Below are 18,878 nucleotides of genomic sequence, written 5' to 3' on the forward strand. Positions count from 1 at the left end.
AGACAAGAAACAGACCTTACACTGCCCCCCCCCCCCCCCCCCCCCCCCCCCTCCCCCTCCATCTTTTTCTCCTTACCCCTACATCTTCTTGCACCACATGTTTAGCTATAGACTCTTAATAAATTAGCATTAGGTGTTTGAAAATTGTGTAATAAGCTTTAAACTTCAATTTTATTGTAAATGAACTATGAATTAATAAAATGAAATTTTGTATCATCTTTGTCTCTTTCTGTATATTTACATTTATTTTGTTTTTTTGTCATTTTTAATTATATCATTGAAATAATATACGTCACCCTTTCTTCAAAAATCTGGGCAAAACATAGTTTCAGATTTTATAATCAAACATAGTTTTGGATTTTATAATCTCAAAATCACTACAATTTGTTTCGGATTTCATCATCCGAACAAAGGATATTATTTTTTTTAAAAAAAGTGCCCGTGAGAAACAGATAGGGTGAGAAAAGTAATAGTCATACTTGATCAGAATTTATGTTAAACATCATATATTTTGAAATAGTATTTAAACAATTGATTTCTAAATTTTGAAAACTCTTGTAAGAATTTGATTTGATTATTTTTCAAATTTTTTAGAAGGTTTTAATTTTTCTTAACATTGTTCCTAAAAAAAAAATTATGAAGTTAAAAAAGAATATTCTTCACGGCCAAAATAACCCTATAAAATCCTTCATTTGAGAGCAACTCATGGCAAAGGAGTCGACCCATGCCCAAAATGCCTAATAAAAAGCATGTTGTGTTGTAAGACAAGGAGAATTAGGAATTTATTAATTATGTTTTTGAGAAAAATATGAAATCTAGAAAGAAAAAAAATAATTTGCGAAATTAAAGAGTACTTCCCCAAGCCAAAAAAATACACATCTTTAAAACTTTCATGCTGCATGAAATGCTTCTCTCCAATGTGTAACGATCCACAACAAGCAATGTTACGACTACACGCTAGGAAAGGGTACATAGAATCCTCTATACTATCTCAACAAGGGAATAATCTACCTCATAGTGAAGATGTCTAAAACACCAATCCAAGTAGGGTTGTTCTGAGTGGCTTACACTGGGATGTAGATTACGTCCAGGTACCATAGGAAGAATTAATTCTGGCATTTTATTGTCATCTCCTTTATACACTCTGTATTTGTCACATGCAAGATCGATGACATAGACAGAGTTGTTTTCATAACCCCACATGCGCGGGTTGCTCATAGCGTAGAACCTTTTCCTCGGAGCATAAAATAATGCAATGTCACCCAAAGTTTCCAACTTGATATAATCCATGGTTGATAAGTCTATCTTGTACACACTAAATGTTTCCTTGGATATAAAATTAAGCACTAAAAGATGTCCATCACAACTAACCAACCTTACATGTGAGTAAGAAGTAGAAGTTACATCAGGAGTACTCTTCAGTTGTAAAACATTTATATTTGCAGAGTTCAAGCTAAGTATCCCTATGTTGGCCTTGTTAGTGACAACATATATGGTATTGTGCAAAACAGCAAAGTCAACAACCTTCTCTGGTGTCGAATAAGTAACCCAACCAAGATTTCGAGATTGATAGACATATAAATTATCAGAATCACGACATAAAACCACCAAGACAAATTCCTCTGAACATCTGGAAAAAGCAAGCAAGACTTTGCAAACAAAACAAGAGAAAACAACTTTAAAGGTTGAGTTATTGATTACCATCTTTCTTCTTCTAAATGGATTAATTAATATAAATGAGCTATCTGACCGTGTCATGATCAAATATCCACTAGAAGACCCTTGATAGGCAAGTAGAAATAAGTTATTGATCATCTTTGATTGAAAAACTTTATGGTGAGGTAAGCTGATGAAGGAAAAAGATTTCTTCAACGAGGAAGACCTTTGGATAAGTAATGGTTCATGGGATGCTATGAAATTCCTCCAATAAATTTTATGAAATTCACGCCAATTCTTGGACACTCTACCAAATTCAAACAGGTCATCAAAATCTAGCATTCTTGAGATGATATCAAGCAAATCCCAAGGAAGTTGACAACTCTCTGCTACCTTCTTCATTTTGTTCCCTTTGTATCACAACAAATGACAACGTTAAGTGATTTACAAACATATGTTTTTTGTCTATATTTCTGAAAAATATGGTTTTTTTGGTCCCATAAAATGTATAAAATGACGAGAAAAGACAGATTTATTTCCCCATTTTTTTTCAAATAAACATCGAGACCAACATATAAATATAATACAATACAATTATATGTATTATCCTCGTTTATTTCATGTGAGTAGTTTACCTTCCCATTTCTGGGATCACACCACTATACAGCATTAGCAAACACTAGATAAGTAGACCAAATCCAGAAAATGCAGCCTGCAATAACCTTTATTACACAATACAACCAAACATTAAACCATATCGAAAAATCTTTATATCTAAAAAAACCCCGTTTGGTAAGGTTAAGAAACTAGTTTATAGTTTATTGCAGATAGCTTATAAATTCGTCTGACAAAAAAAGCTCTGTATCGTAACGGTCTTTTCACAACGTGTATTAGAATGATCAAATTGAAAAGGATGGGATAGAAATTGTTGAGATTTTTCCGTATCGTAACGGTCTTTTCACAACGAGTTTGTAGTATTAGAATGATCAAATTGAAAAGGATGGGATAGAAATTGTTGAGATTTTTCTGAGGAATAATGTTGCTAGGTATGATCAAATTTTGGGTATGATTTCATTGGAAATTTTTCATATTCCTAAAAGGTTTCCAACTGATAGTGCACTGGCACCAAATGGTTTGTACTAGAGGATCAATCGAAGAGACGATGTAGGGGAGAGCTTATGATGTGTTATTGGATAGGAAATCAAGCCGATGAAGCATTTCATGAAGCTTTGCATTTACAATTAGATAATGTGCTAATTGGTGCTCGTCATACTCTTAATACTTGCTCAAGGATATATATTATGCCTAGGGTTTGGTGTCTTAGACTTAATTTGGTTCAAGTTGAGGGACTTATACTTGAAGTTGATGACCTATCTGAAAGCTCTAACATTTTCATCACTGCTACTTTTGGGAATGGGACTGGAACATTCGCTAGCAAGTTGGCGAAAAGCAATAATGGAAATCCAATATGGAATGAAAAAGATATTTTCTTTGCTGTGGCGGAGCCACTTGATCAAATATTGTTTTTAAGTGTGGAGCAAGGAACATTGACAAGGTGCAAGAGGTTAGGGACATGTGAATTTCCTGTGAAGAATGCACAAACACCATTACAAGGCGCTCCGCGTCTTGAAACCATGGATATTATACAGAATGAAAGATTTTTTGTCGGTAAGCTTAGTATTAGGGTCACTTTGGATGGCGGGTATCATATGTTTGATGATGATCCACGGTACAGCACTGATGTGAATCCAACATGCAATGGCTTCTGCAGACCAAACATTGGAGTTTTTGAGATGTGGGACTTGGGTTTTTTCCAATATGTTGCTTACTTCAAGAGTTTATAGTTTATTTTTCAGACGCTATGAATTCTGGTTCTTTTGTGAATTGGTTCGCAAGAATTCCTCTACAATTCACTGGAATTGAAGTACCAAAGAGAACAAAAAAGACAGAACAAGCTATGACTTAAATGAGCATGAAAATAGCTATGAATATGACTTAAACTGTTTTAAGAAAATTGAGAAAGGTTTGGCTATAGAACAAGAGCGTGTAACCTTCTTCATGTGGGACTATTATAACTTGGACGTATCTATTTGAAATGGTATGCCACAAACTAGCGTACCTAATAAATATACGCCACATAACAAATTCGTTGAGAGCGGCGAACAGTGTGAATATGGTTGTAATATGTGTTGTTTAGTTTCAGATTCACGGCTGCTACCTAGCACGTGTTTTGGTTGTTTATTTTCATACCAATTTGGTTTTCGTTTGATTCCTTTTAATGAAATTATATTTGCCCATAAAAATAAAATATAGTTCTCATACAACAATTACTATCAACAATTATAAAATTATCAACACATGTGAAGCACAATAATCATAAAAAATAAAAATAAAAAATTAACTAACCGGTCTTATGACCTCGTTGTTGATGATCATCGACTGGAATTGGCAGTCTGATTCGATAATGCTTCATGTAGGCGTTGAATCTTAAGATTAAATGTTTCTGGCCTTTGAGTACATCATTCACCCTTTGTTTGAATTCTTGAACTGGAAGTATGATGATTCGATGATCATCCTTCATGCAGGTCTTGAAATCATCTATGTCTTTTACAAACTCATCATACTTTCCACTCTTATCATCATGAAACACAACTTTTTTTACTTCTTCCAGAAACTCATTTCCAGATTTCTTTGCCATGGAGGTTGTTAAGTCTCATGTTTCAGAGGCTGGGTTGTATTTTATGTTAACCTAGATACTACGGCCCTTAAATTACGCACCAGACTCCAATTATGAAATACACTTTTTTTTTTGGTAGTGTATTATGAAATACACTTATCATACATTCCAAATTTTCAAACATCATTTTTTTTTAATTCAAAATAAATTATGAGTCATAACAACTACAAAATCCTTTCAAAAAAAAACTACAAAATAAAATTTTAATTTAGTCAAAAATATAAAACTCAAAAATAATTATAGGCCAAATACCTCCCTGGGTCCTTTAAGTTTCACGTTTGTAACAGATAGGTCCTTTAAGTTTTTTAGGTACCAGATAGGTCCTTTAAGTTGTTAAAAACAGACACCGTTACCCTTTCAGTCATCCTCCGTTACAATTTTGCTGATCTGTCCGTTAATTGATGACGTGGCATAAAACACTGAGTAAATGGCATTCCAACGTGTTCCAAGTCTTACCCATCAGATTCCTCATCATTCATCTTCAATTCATCCCCAAATTGAAAACCCTAACTCCATTAACAACCAATTTCAAGCTTTTTGAAGAAAATCATGGCTTCAAATCGTCTCAATTCTTTGAATTCTCGTAACAGTTCTTTTCATTCCAGTGGTAGGCGTGAATATCCGGATTGTTGGTGTAATGTACCGTGTGTTCTTCGTACAGTATCAAAAATGGGGCCAAACAGAGGAAGAAAATTTTGGGGATGTCGAGATTGGAAGGTAATTGATTGATTATATGTTCATTTTATGATCCTTATTATGTCTTCTTCATTGTTTTTTTTTATCTGTTTTATAGCCTGATGATTCTGAAGCTGGGTGTGGTTATTTCGATTGGCTATCAAAAAGAAAACCAGAAGCTGAAACCCAAACTCAGGAAGAAACAGAAAATGAAGAAGAAGCACAAAATGTTGGTCCTCAATGTGTTGAGTGTTGCAAGAAAGACATGGAGCTAAAGAAAAGTAAAGATGAAGAAAATTCAACAAGATGTATGTTGAAGATGGTTATTGTTACTTGTTTGTTGTTGACTGTGTTATGTTTCATGACTACATTTGGTTTGATTATTGTTAGTTTGAAGTGATGTATTGTGCTAGTTTAAAGTGATGTATTGTGTTAGTTTGTTAGTGTGTTGTTTATGTTTCAAGGTGCTGTAATTTCTGAGGTAGTTATGTAATGTGAGAAGTGTTGTTTTTGTTAGTGTGTTGTTTATGTTTGAACATGTTGTAATTGCTGAGCAAGTACATTAATGAAATATGAATTTGAAGAAAAAGAGTACAATAGGCCTTATAACATGACCGATGATCACCTACTCGATAAAAAACCCCCTATAATCCGAAACCAAACATGGAATGGATTAGAACTAAAAGAACAAGGCAAAAACACTGCCAGAAAAAGAATTAACAGCACCTAAGTGAAGTTTGCAGCAATAGCAGGGAAAGCAACAAGCTGTCTGCATAAAAATTAGAACTGCTGCAGCAGAAAATCAGAACTGCTGCATAAAAATCGCCTCACCACTTGGACAGTAAAAATGCCCCTTTTATTGTTGCATAAATTCTTAAACTAAAGAGCATTTCATAGCATCTGTCATATCAGTAAAAATGATGGCAGATTACATTCAAAATAAGACTGCCATATCCAAAATTCTTAAACTAAAGAGCAATTCATACATATATCATGCCAATTTAAAAAGATGATCAGTTGTTCATCATCAAATTACATCTAAAACCACAAATCCAAAATGACACCAATTCATACATATATTTGCCAAAAACACTGCCATATCATACATCCAAAATGATGGCAGATTACATTCAAAATAAGATAGTCTAGATATTTTCTAAGTCTAAGATGTAGCTTTCCTAGTCTGCAACTTTGATCTTGTGGACATAGTAGATGCTGCCCCTTCCTTGAACAGAGAAGATGTTGCACTTCCAGTGGGTTGAGTTGAAGTACCAACCTTCCTCAATCTTTTGAGCCTTTTTCCATTTTCATCTGGAATAGGTTGAGATGCAGCAGCTTTTGTAGTCTGAGCATGAGAAATCTTCATTTTCTTACTTGCAGGTTGAGAAGATGGTTGTTTTTGAGATGGTTGTGAATGATTTGGTGCAGGTGGCTGAGTTGGTGTGGGTGCCTGAGTTGGTGCAGGTGGCTGAGTTGGTGCAGGTGGCTGAGTTGGTGTGGTTGCCTGAGTTGGTGCAGGTGGCTGAGTAGAAGATTGTTGTTGTGTTTGAGGAACAACTTTGCAAGTTCCTTTCTTATGCCCAGGTTGTTTGCAAATGCTACAACTGTTTTGCACCTTTCTTTTGCTAACAAGTGATGGATCTTTTTTCTTTTCATCAGCAGCCTTATTCCTTGATCTCTTTGGCCTCCCTGGCATCTTTCTCACAGGAGGTGGTAATATATCTGGGTAAGGTGTAGATTCCCAGAGGTTCTCGCCATTAGTTGGATATATCATAGGCTGGTAGCAAGCCACATAAGCTTCTTTCCTGTAAATAGATGGTATGCAGTTTGCAGGGTCCTCAGTTCTGTATTTATAACAGGTTATGGCATGGCAACATGGTATTCCTGTTACAAAAATTACATAATCTTCACAATAATCTTCCGGTATCTCATCATCTATTATATCATTTTCAGTTGGTATATCATTAGGTTGGGCCTCATCAGTTTGGGCCTCAGCAGCTGGGAACTGATTATGTTCTGACTCATCAGCTGGGAACTCAGTAGGTTGGGCCTCATCAGCTTGGGCCCCATCAGTAGTTCCATAACCAAGTGTAGTTACAATCTCAGGCTGAGAAATAACAAGTATTAAGTATAGGTGTACCTTTCCATTAGATGTAGCCAATTCTACCAATTCAGCTGCCCCATCATCATCTTCCAACTGCCTCCACTCTTCACCAGCCTTGTACCACATCTCATCAATTTCAGTGTATTTCATTTCTTTTGCTAGTTTTTTTGCTTCAAAAAAACCCCAAAATTCACTGTCACATTCCCATTCAGAAACATTTCCTTGGTAATTTGTGTTCTCATCAAAATACCCACCATGGTGGAACTCAATAGAAAACCGAGTCATTTGCTACCTGTAAAGTGAAATAAACAAAGAACTAATAGTATCAAAACAATATCAAACATGCCTACATCAATGTTGTGGACCACAAGCAATCAATAAACAACTATATAATGCTACATACATCAACGTTGGAAAAGGTATGGACCACAAAAAAGGTATAAGCAAAAGCAATCAATAAACAACTATATACAACTACATACATCAACGTTGGAAAAGGTATGGACCACAAAAAAGGTATAAGCAACTAATAAAGAAATAACAAAAAAGGCCAATTTATTATTACTGAAGAAAACAACACAAACTAAGAACAGAAGAAAACAGAACAGGAAAGTAGCAGAAGAGAAACATGTTAAGCAAACACGTTCAACAAGTAGCAGAACAAGAAATGCGATTAAAAAAATACGATTAAAAGAAACGCGTTTTTATGGATAAGCTGATCAGAAACGCGTTTTTATACATAAGCAGAACAGAAACGTGTTTTTATGGATTCAGAAACGCAAAAACGCAGAAACGGTTAAAAGAAACGCAGAAGAGAAACAAACCTTTGATTCAGAAACGAAATCTTTGGATTCAGAAACGGTGGATTCGCAATTGAAGGAGAAGGAGAAGAGAAACACGTTTTCCCCCAATTCTCTTACCAACACAAACCCTAATTTTTGGTCTTAAGAATGATGAAGTTAATGGGTCCTAGTTTAATCACGTTGGAATGCCATTTACTCAGTGTTTTATGCCACGTCATCAATTAACGGACATATCAGCAAAGTTGTAACGGAGGATGACTGAAAGGGTAACGGTGTCTGTTTTTAACAACTTAAAGGACCTATCTGGTACTTAAAAAACTTAAAGGACCTATCTGTTACAAACGTGAAACTTAAAGGACCCAGAGAGGTATTTGGCCATAATTATAACTATTATTCAAAAAAAATAATTATAATTATTTTTTACACCTTTTTTATAAAAATATTTTTTTAAGCGTGTCATCTTCTTGTTATAATTTTTTAAAAGATATTTAAAAAATAAACAAATTCTTCAAATGAGAAATTGGTTTAAATAGTTTCTCACATTGATTACCATCTTTCTTCTTCTAAATGGATTTATTAGTATAAATAAATTGCAAGTCCGTGTCATGATCAAATATATTCACTGGAAGACGCATGATAGGCAATAGGAAGAAGTTATTGATCAACTTTGAGTGATAAACTTGCTAAGTCAATGAAGAAGAAAAAAATCTTTAAAGTTAAAGAGAAAGGCCTTTGAACAAGTAAGGTTCTTGGTAAAACCAAAAAAAAAAAAAGTAAGGTTCTTGGGATTCCATGAAATTCCTCCAAACAATTTTATGAAATTCTTGCACACGCTATCAAATTCAAAGGAGATTCTTTCAACAATAAAAAAAAAAAAATTTAAAGAGATCATTCACAGTTAATCCTTTGTCCCAAAGATAATAGGGATCCTTTGTTCCAAAGATAATTAATACTTGACAATGAACTAAGAAGTGCATGAATATTATGTTACTCTCATACTGGGCTGGAATCCATTCACAGTTGATCCTCCAACACAAATAACTTGTCCGGTGATGTAAGACGCAGCTGGCAGACAAAGGAAAGCCACCAACGACGAAACTTCATGAGATTCTGCGATGCGTCCAAGAGGAGTTCGAGACAACAATTCATCCATGTATTGCTTGTTGGGAAGCAGCTGTCACAATAGAAAACAATTAGCAACAAGCATAATTAGAAATGACAAAAAAGTGTAGCTATTTGGAAACTTATCAAAAATGTTGTATCATTATTAGGAATACAAAAGTTCAGCAGGAGTCTGTTTGTAGAAATTATCAAATTCAGATGCCATAGCAACTTTAAGTCAAGTTGTTCATCTGCATTATAAATAGGGAAAAAGGTTTTGTACTACAAATCTAACAGCATGATTCATAACCAGACACAGTGTATACAAAATCAGGTATGAACTCTCTGAAATATAAAACACTACACAAGTAATAATAGAGGATTGGAGGATGGTGTTTGAGATATTTTCCTCAAAATGTTGAGCATAATCTTGATGACAGTATATGCGGTTGATTTTTTTTATTACTAATATCAGATCGAAAAGTAATAATAATGAATTCCAATGAGCTGAGACATGAAGACGTACTGAATTTGTGACCACACCAAAAGCATAAATTGCCCGTTTATAATTTCATCGTAAAATAGCAAGATATTTATGAAACAGAGGCTTTAATTCAGTGTTTTGAAGAAATAAACTTTGTTGGAGTTCAGTATTGTACTCTAAATGATTCAACAGATCAATATGCCATGTTTAGATTCAGTCTAGAGTAAAAAGTGTGCCAACTATGTTATCTTTGACCTATTTTTCTCTAACATAAATTTCAGTAGGATCTCATTCATGTGATCCTATCATTGAATCCTTCACCCAAAAGGAAAGCAAATAACTCCAAAATAAAGGAAAAGAGAACATTACATGTTCAACAAGTGGTGTATTGGTGGTAGCAGGAACAACACAATTGCTCCTTATGCCATCTTTTGCCCATTCACAAGCCAAATTTTTTGTAAGCTGAGTGATGGCAGCTGAAAACATCATTGTTCAGTAAGCATTTAGTTTTCTTGATCAAACAACCTTTTACTACAAGCAAGTTGAACAAGTAATTAGTATGGCTATGATGATAACTCTCACCTTTACTTGCCGCATAGACTGATCCAGTACCTAAGCTCACCACACCCGCAATAGAGGAAATGAATACAATGCTTCCCATTCCAGATGCCTTTAGAAGAGGATGTGTAAGTTGACACAAATGATATGCAGATTCTACATTAATTCCCATAATTTCTGAATATACTTCAGCAATGTACTCAATGGTTGGTTTCCTAAAGTTTGCTCCAACATTATTCACCTGTGATGAGATCAATCAAGCATCGTTATCTATGGCAAGATAGATTGCATTAAACCTCTCTACAATGTACTATGATTCTATGTGATGCTATGTTTTATTTCGCAGCAATTCAAAATTTCCAATGTTAAAAACAATTTAATTAGTATGCATTGCGAGTTTAAATAGATTTTATACACATGTCCGATCACATCACAACATCTAGACATTTGTACATATATTTCATGTTATATATCTTGTTTGTTGGGAAGAGGCTGCTGCACTTGAAACCTGAAATGTTTAATGATTATGCATGTAAAACTCAAAGCGTATGGGGGTTGCCACACTAACCTTTAGGTTCGATTCGCCCCCACCAATAACTGTAATTGGATGCAATAAGGAATGACCGGCGAATCCCCTTCAGGATACTATGAGTTCCTTGACGTGTATTGCACAACCACACCAAGCGTATCTCCTAACAGTATTTTACAGATTTATGGTTCCAGCAATTCACTCATGCATTAGAGAATTGATGGATGATTTAGAGTAAGAGAATGATGAAGAATTATGTTGTTAGTGTAACAAAATTCTGTCCAAAATTGTGTGTCAAATTAATGCCCAAATGCCAAGTATTTATAGTGCATTATATGACCCTTTACATGAGAGAAAGCACCCCTTTGACTTGAATCAATGTTATGGTTCATTAAGCACCATTTTGTCAAAGGTTATGATCATTCACACTTGAACCAATGCTATGGTTCATTAAGCACCATTTTGCCAAAGGTTATGATCATTCACACTTGAACCAATGCTAAGGTTCATTAAGCACCCCTTTGCCAAAGGTTCTAATGTATATGAAAGCTTCTCATGAAGATTTACAACTCTTGATCTAAAGTGATTACATTATTTTGGAAATCACCAACAATCCCCCACCATTTTCAAAATACTAAATCTCATAAATCCGGAAATTCCATGCCTTCAGATAATGGTATCTCACGATTTGAACCATTACTTAGTAAGTTAAGTTTTCGCTCATTCCCAAATAGTATGGTAGGCAAGCTTTGAACCAACTATTCATTAGAACAAGTGTGCATAACTTACACATAGAATCTCGGTACCGTTGATAAAGAGACTTGTAAAATGACACATTAAGAAGGCCTTGTGTCATATATCCCTTTTCATGAGAATTTAAGAGTCAAGCCCTTGAACTCCGTGAAGCGGCCAAACTTCATTCTCACATAGGTAGACTATATCGGGAATGCCCCATAAGTATGCATTCCAGCAAATATATGTTATATGTCCATTAAGAGGAAAACCTCATCCTACCTTTTTTCTTCTTATGGTCCAAGTACTTTTACCCTTGGGATGTATCTATTGTCAAGTACTACAATTACTCTAATAGCGTACTTTCACCATTGAACCCAAGACTTGATGCTACTCAAGTGTGGGTTGAGTTTCCACTATTGGTAATCAATTAGATATGGGCTTGAGTCCCATCCCCGATGATGTCTTCAACACCATATCCTTTGTCAAACCTTTCGTCAAAGGATCTGCAAGATTCTTCTCTGTTCTTACGAACATGATGGAAATTACTCCATTAGAAATCAAGTCTCTTACATAGCTATGTCTTAAACCAATATGCCTTGATTTCCCATTATAAACTTGGCTATAAGCTTTTGATAGTGTGGATTGACTATCACAATGTATGGATACTGGCGCCATTGGCTTTTGCCAAACTGGTATGTCATACAATAAATTTCTTAGCCATTCTGCCTCTTTACTCCCTACAGCCAATGCAATAAATTCTGCAGCCATGGTGGAGTCGACAATGCATGTTTGTTTCTTTGAACCCCAAGAAACTGCACCTCCACCAAGGTTGAAGATCCATCCACTTGTGGAAGCATGATCTTCAACATATGTTACCCAACTAACATCTGTGTATCCTTCCAAAACAGAAGGGTCTCCACTATATGTTAAACAATAATTCATTGTTCCCTTTAAGTATTTTAATATTCTTTTCACAGCGTGCCAGTGTTCTTTACTTGGATTGCTAGTATACCGACTTAACCTTCCAACAGCATATGCTATGTCAGGTCTAGTACAAGTCATAGCATACATCAAGCATCCAATTACTTTAGAATATTCAAGTTGTGCCACCGGACAACCTTTGTTTGGTTGCAAACTAACAGTTTGGTCAAATGGGGTAGATATCGGTTTACAATCTAAATGATTGAATTTTTGAAGCACCTTTTCTATGTAATGAGATTGGGATAAACCAATATGGTTACCATCTCTTATGATTTTAATTCCTAAAATCACATCAGCTTCTCCTAAATCTTTCATATCAAAATTTTTGGATAAGAAAGTTTTAGTTTCTTCTACCTCATTTATACTTGTACCAAAGATCAACATGTCATCTACATATAAGCAAATCATGACACCTTTTCCATTTTGGAATTTACTGTAAATACACTTGTCAGATTCATTTATGATGTATCCATTGGCTAACACAACTTGGTCAAACTTTTGGTGCCATTGTTTGGGTGCTTGTTTCAACCCATATAAAGACTTAGTTAATTTACACACTTTATCTTCTTGACCTTTGATCACAAACCCTTCCGGTTGTTTCATATATACCTCTTCATCCAACTCTCCATTTAGGAAAGCAGTTTTAACATCCATTTGATGGATTACAAACTTATGGATGGATGCCAGTGCAATTAGCATTCTGATTGATGCAATTCTTGCAACAGGTGCATATGTATCAAAATAATCAATGCCTTCTTTTTGTGTAAACCCTTTAGCAACTAGTCTAGCCTTGAATTTATCAATGGTACCATCCACTTTCATTTTCCTTTTAAAGATCCATTTACAACCTATCGGTTTGGATCCGGGTGGGAGATCGACCACTTTCCAAGTTTTATTACCCATAATTGAATCCATTTCTTCTTGAATAGCTTCTTTCCAAAAGGCTGAATCTTGAGATTTTATAGCCTCTTCATATGTTACCGGATCACTCTCAAGGTTAAAGCAAATTGGTCCATAACTATTTATGGATTTACCTGTTCCTTCTACAAGAAACATGAAGAAATCAGATCCAAAATCTTTCTCTTTCCGGATCCTCTTACTTCTTCTAAGTTCTGAACCATCCAATGTATCTACATTAGATTCATTGTTTTCTAAATTTTGTACATTAGAATGAACAATATCCTTGGGATAAAAAATTGAGTTAAATCTATCCTCTTGAAAAATTGCATCTCTTGACTCAATTATTGTATTAACAGAATATGAGTCATTCGATTGAATAGTCAAGAATCTGTATGCTTTGCTATTTTCTGCATAGCCTAAAAATACACATTCAATTCCTCTTTCACCCAATTTCTTTCTTTTTGGTTCAGGCACTTTCACAATTGCTCTACAACCCCAAACTTTTAAATAATTAAGAGTCGGCTTCCTTTGTTTCCAAAGTTCATATGGGGTTATTTTGTTCCTTTTGTTTGGAACCCTATTGAGGATGTAACATGCTGTTAGCATTGCTTCACCCCAATATCCTTTAGATAATCTAGAATAGGACAACATGGCATTAACCATTTCTACCAAAGTCCTATTCTTCCTTTCTGCTATTCCAGTTTGTTGTGGGGTGTATGGTGCAGTTACTTAATGCACAATACCAGTGGATTCAAAATAACTCGGATGATAGAACTCTCCTCCCCTATCACTTCTAAAGCATTTAATGAAAGTTTCATGTTGAAGTTCTACTTGTGCTTTAAATATTTTGAATTTATCTAACACTTCATCTTTTGAATGCATTAAATAAACATAACAAAATCGAGTGCAATCATCAATGAAAGTAACAAAATACTTTTTACCACCAATGGTGGGCCAACCATGTAAATCACATACATCTGAATGAATTAAATCTAGCACCCTAGAACTTCTTTTAACACTTTTAAAAGGTTGTCTTGTAATTTTAGTCAACATGCAAGTAGTACATGAATCAAAGTTTTTATCAAAATTAGGAATTAGATTTGATTTCATCATATCCTCCAATTTTCTAAAATTAACATGTCCTAATCGCATATGCCATAAATCACAAGACTCGACAATATAAGCAGAAATCATATTATTATTATTAATATTTGCAACATTACATTTGAACATATTCTCACACAAATATCCCTTTCCTACAAACACACCCCATTTGAGAGGATAAATTTATCGCCCTCAAATACAGATTTGAACCCATTCTTATTAAGTAATGGTACAGAAATCAAGTTCTTCCTAACTTCAGGAACATAAAATACATCTTTAAGAGTAAGTGTTTTTCCAGAAGTGAATTCAATCTCTATGGTCCCTTTTCCTTGGACTTGCACAGTTGAAGCATTTCCCATGTACAAAACACTCCCATATTCGTTGATGGTCTTGAACATTTCCTTGTTTTTGCACACATGGCGAGTAGCACCAGAGTCTATCCACCAAGAATTAACATCTTCAATCATGTTGATTTCAGAAATGACCGCAACAAAATCATCATTTGTTGCTCTTGAATTCTTTTCTTTGTTCTTCTTTTTAAAGAACCTGCACTCATTCTTGAAGTGTCCTTCTTTCCCACAAAAGTAACATTCACCTTTCCTTTTCTTTTTGTTGTTATTACCATTGTGGTTTTGATGAGACTTATCATTTTCATGATTTCTCTTTTTGGAAGATTTGCTTGAATTTCCTTCTTCCATAACATGAACCTTCTCTTGAGTGACATGATTCTTAATACCTTCTTGTTTTCGGTATTCTTCTTCTAAACGAAGGTGATTTCCAAGTTGCTCAAGAGAAATGTCTTCCTTCTTATGCTTCATGGTTCGTTTGAAATCTTTCCATGAAGGAGGAAGTTTGTCAATTATGGATGATACAATAATTGTTTCATCCATATTCATGTTATGTTGTTTGTAGTTGTTAAGAATACGTTCAATCTCATATAATTGTTCCATAACAGACTTATTATCTACCATTTTGTAATTATTAAAATGAGATACAAGGAATTTCTTACTTGTTGCATCTTCGCGCATGTATCTGGTTTCCAATTTGTCCCACAAGTCTTTTGCAGAAGGGCTGCTCTGGTAGATATCGAATAGAGAGTCAGACATACCATTCAGGATATGTCCCAAGCAGATGTAATCATCGTTGTCCCATTTCTGTCTATCTCTTGTCTCAGCAACGGTTTCATCATCCTTCTCTTCAGGCCTTGCCATGTTCAGAACGTATGCCACTTTCAATGTTGTAAGAAGAAACTTCATCTTCTTCTGCCAGCGGATGAAATTTCTCCCATCAAACTTTTCCAACTTAACAAAATCAGAAGTCATTTCTTTCAATGAAGCAGCCATAGAAATCGAACCTAAAGATTGTTATATATCTTGTTTGTTGGGAAGAGGCTGCTGCACTTGAAACCTGAAATGTTTAATGATTATGCATGTAAAACTCAAAGCGTATGGGGTTGCCACACTAACCTTTAGGTTCGATTCACCCCCACCAATAACTGTAATTGGATGCAATAAGGAATGACCGGCGAATCCCCTTCAGGATACTATGAGTTCCTTGACGTGTATTGCACAACCACACCAAGCGTATCTCCTAACAGTATTTTACAGATTTATGGTTCCAGCAATCCACTCATGCATTAGAGAATTGATTGATGATTTAGAGTAAGAGAATGATGAAGAATTATGTTGTTAGTGTAACAAAATTCTGTCCAAAATTGTGTGTCAAATTAATGCCCAAATGCCAAGTATTTATAGTGCATTATATGACCCTTCACATGAGAGAAAGCACCCCTTTGACTTGAATCAATGTTATGGTTCATTAAGCACCATTTTGTCAAAGGTTATGATCATTCACACTTGAACCAATGCTATGGTTCATTAAGCACCATTTTGCCAAAGGTTATGATCATTCACACTTGAACCAATGCTAAGGTTCATTAAGCACCCCTTTGCCAAAGGTTCTAATGTATATGAAAGCTTCTCATGAAGATTTACAACTCTTGATCTAAAGTGATTACATTATTTTGGAAATCACCAACAATCCCCCACCATTTTCAAAATACTAAATCTCATAAATCCGGAAATTCCATGCCTTCAGATAATGGTATCTCACGATTTGAACCATTACTTAGTAAGTTAAGTTTTCGCTCATTCCCAAATAGTATGGTAGGCAAGCTTTGAACCAACTATTCATTAGAACAAGTGTGCATAACTTACACATAGAATCTCAGTACCGTTGATAAAGAGACTTGTAAAATGACACATTAAGAAGGCCTTGTGTCATATATCCCTTTTCATGAGAATTTAAGAGTCAAGCCCTTGAACTCCGTGAAGCGGCCAAACTTCATTCTCACATAGGTAGACTATATCGGGAATGCCCCATAAGTATGCATTCCAGCAAATATATGCTATATGTCCATTAAGAGGAAAACCTCATCCTACCTTTTTTCTTCTTATGGTCCAAGTACTTTTACCCTTGGGATGTATCTATTGTCAAGTACTACAATTACTCTAATAGCGTACTTTCACCATTGAAGCCAAGACTTGATGCTACTCAAGTGTGGGTTGAGTTTCCACTATTGGTAATCAATTAGATATGGGCTTGAGTCCCATCCCCGATGATGTCTTCAACACCATATCCTTTGTCAAACCTTTCGTCAAAGGATCTGCAAGATTCTTCTCTGTTCTTACGAACATGATGGAAATTACTCCATTAGAAATCAAGTCTCTTACATAGCTATGTCTTAAACCAATATGCCTTGATTTCCCATTATAAACTTGGCTATAAGCTTTTGATAGTGTGGATTGACTATCACAATGTATGGATACTGGCGCCATTGGCTTTTGCCAAACTGGTATGTCATACAATAAATTTCTTAGCCATTCTGCCTCTTTACTCCCTACAGCCAATGCAATAAATTCTGCAGCCATGGTGGAGTCGGCAATGCATGTTTGTTTCTTTGAACCCCAAGAAACTGCACCTCCACCAAGGTTGAAGATCCATCCACTTGTGGAAGCATGATCTTCAACATATGTTACCCAACTAGCATCCGTGTATCCTTCCAAAACAGAAGGGTCTCCACTATATGTTAAACAATAATTCATTGTTCCCTTTAAGTATTTTAATATTCTTTTCACAGCGTGCCAGTGTTCTTTACTTGGATTGCTAGTATACCGACTTAACCTTCCATATTCTGTACATAGAAGGCACTATAATTTTGGTCAAAAACTATAGCGTACTTACCAAATGGATCCATTGTGTCGACCTGTTTAGAAGGCACTATAGTTTTTGACCAAAATTTTTACCTTACAAATGTTCTATATTTACCTGAATTTTCATTCAATCTCATTTCTGTACTTAAGCTAACCCAAACCATTTCATGCCATTTAATTTTCGATGATTCTAAATGTGCGATACAGGACAATTGTACATAGAAGATGTTTGTAATGTTCCTGAGTTTGATTGTCTGCTTCAAAACAAAGGGATCAATAAATCTTAATGCTAAAAAGTATGTGTCGTACTATCTCAAGGACAAGCGTAGAAGAATTTTGAAATTCGTAATTGGAATTTTAATTTTGTTTGTAGTATGAGGAAATAGACATGACATTTTAAACCTGCAAAAAAATGGTGAGAACTTCTAATTCTAAAAAGAAGTAAAAAGGAAGACAGTTGAACTTAAGCCTCTTCTCTATTGAGATCAACAATTGTAAAAGCAAGCTTTCATGTGTCCTTTGTATCATTTAGATATTTGGTTGTGTCAAACAAAATTGCCATTGGCTAAAAAGTCACAGTTCCTCCAACTTCAATAAACAAAGAAACATTGAGACAACTTCTTAACTTCAAAACAATTATTCAAACTAGAGTTAATCTTGCTAGAAGGCATGCCTTACCACCGGATTCTCCTCTAAACTGTGCTTTGTGAAGGGGTACCGGAAGTGTCGGAGCATTTATTCCTCCGATGTGCTACGGCGAAGGTTTGGGCTGATTTATTGAGGTGGCTCGGGTTTGACTATACACCACCGGATCTGTTTTTTCATTGGAACTTGGAAGTGGTGGAATGAGATGTCTGGAAATAAGAAGATTTGCAAGGGTTATTGAATCATTTGGCATGCCGCGATTTGAACAATTTGGCGAGTTAGAAATGATTTAATTTTTAATAACTCTAAAAGTGGGATGGATGAATTGGTTGAGGCGATTAAGGTGCTAGCTTGGAGGGTGGGTGCTAAATCGGTTGAACTTGCCAGCGTGTATGTTCTATGAATGGATTTGGAACCCGCAAGAGTTCCTCTTGCGGTAATGGTGCGCTTTTGAATTTGATGCGTTTTTTGGTTGCTGTAGCGTGGGCGGTGAGGCTGTTGTATGCTGCTGTTTTGCTGTTTTGAAAGGGAGCCTCATTGCTTTTGTTTCCTGCTGTTTTTATGTGTTTTTGGGGGTTTTCCTGGTTCTGTTTTCCCTCCCTGTGTGGGGTGTGGCAGGTTCTGTTTTGGGGTGTTTCACTGCCTTTTTTGGCG

At 35.3% G+C, this 18,878-nt stretch overlaps 2 protein-coding genes across 2 annotated transcripts; both read right to left on the minus strand.

The window, feature by feature from the left end:
- Positions 1–871: 871 nt before the first annotated feature.
- Positions 872–4,393, minus strand: LOC146939781 (uncharacterized). The gene is made up of 2 exons (XM_085757949.1): positions 4,063–4,393; positions 872–2,066 (listed from the first exon to the last, which is right to left on the minus strand). Exons 1-2 carry the CDS (start codon positions 4,352–4,354, stop codon positions 982–984), a joined length of 1,377 nt encoding a protein of 458 aa, XP_085614075.1. The 5' UTR covers positions 4,355–4,393; the 3' UTR covers positions 872–981.
- Positions 4,394–8,907: 4,514 nt separating this feature from the next.
- On the minus strand, positions 8,908–10,322 carry LOC146939782 (tropinone reductase homolog At5g06060-like). The gene is made up of 3 exons (XM_085757950.1): positions 10,143–10,322; positions 9,930–10,036; positions 8,908–9,149 (listed from the first exon to the last, which is right to left on the minus strand). The coding sequence occupies exons 1-3, from the start codon at positions 10,288–10,290 to the stop codon at positions 8,958–8,960; spliced, it is 447 nt and encodes a 148-aa protein (XP_085614076.1). The 5' UTR covers positions 10,291–10,322; the 3' UTR covers positions 8,908–8,957.
- Positions 10,323–18,878: the final 8,556 nt, after the last annotated feature.

The sequence above is a fragment of the Medicago sativa genome, chromosome 3, assembly GCF_051527215.1.
Source record: "Medicago sativa cultivar Bolivia chromosome 3, Bolivia_mono, whole genome shotgun sequence".
NCBI classification, from domain to species: Eukaryota; Viridiplantae; Streptophyta; class Magnoliopsida; order Fabales; family Fabaceae; genus Medicago; species Medicago sativa.

Bases quoted from the DNA above. Each gene is read 5' to 3' on its own strand.
- LOC146939781 (XM_085757949.1), bottom strand. From the start codon at position 4,354: ATGGCAAAGAAATCTGGAAATGAGTTTCTGGAAGAAGTAAAAAAAGTT. The intron at 2,067-4,062 runs GTTAGTTAATTT...TGTGATACAAAG, and splicing joins ACAACGAGGTCATAAGACCG to GGAACAAAATGAAGAAGGTA.
- LOC146939782 (XM_085757950.1), bottom strand. From the start codon at position 10,290: ATGGGAATTAATGTAGAATCTGCATATCATTTGTGTCAACTTACACAT. The intron at 10,037-10,142 runs GTGAGAGTTATC...TGATGTTTTCAG, and splicing joins AGTCTATGCGGCAAGTAAAG to CTGCCATCACTCAGCTTACA. The intron at 9,150-9,929 runs GTAATGTTCTCT...CTATTGTGACAG, and splicing joins ATACACCACTTGTTGAACAT to CTGCTTCCCAACAAGCAATA.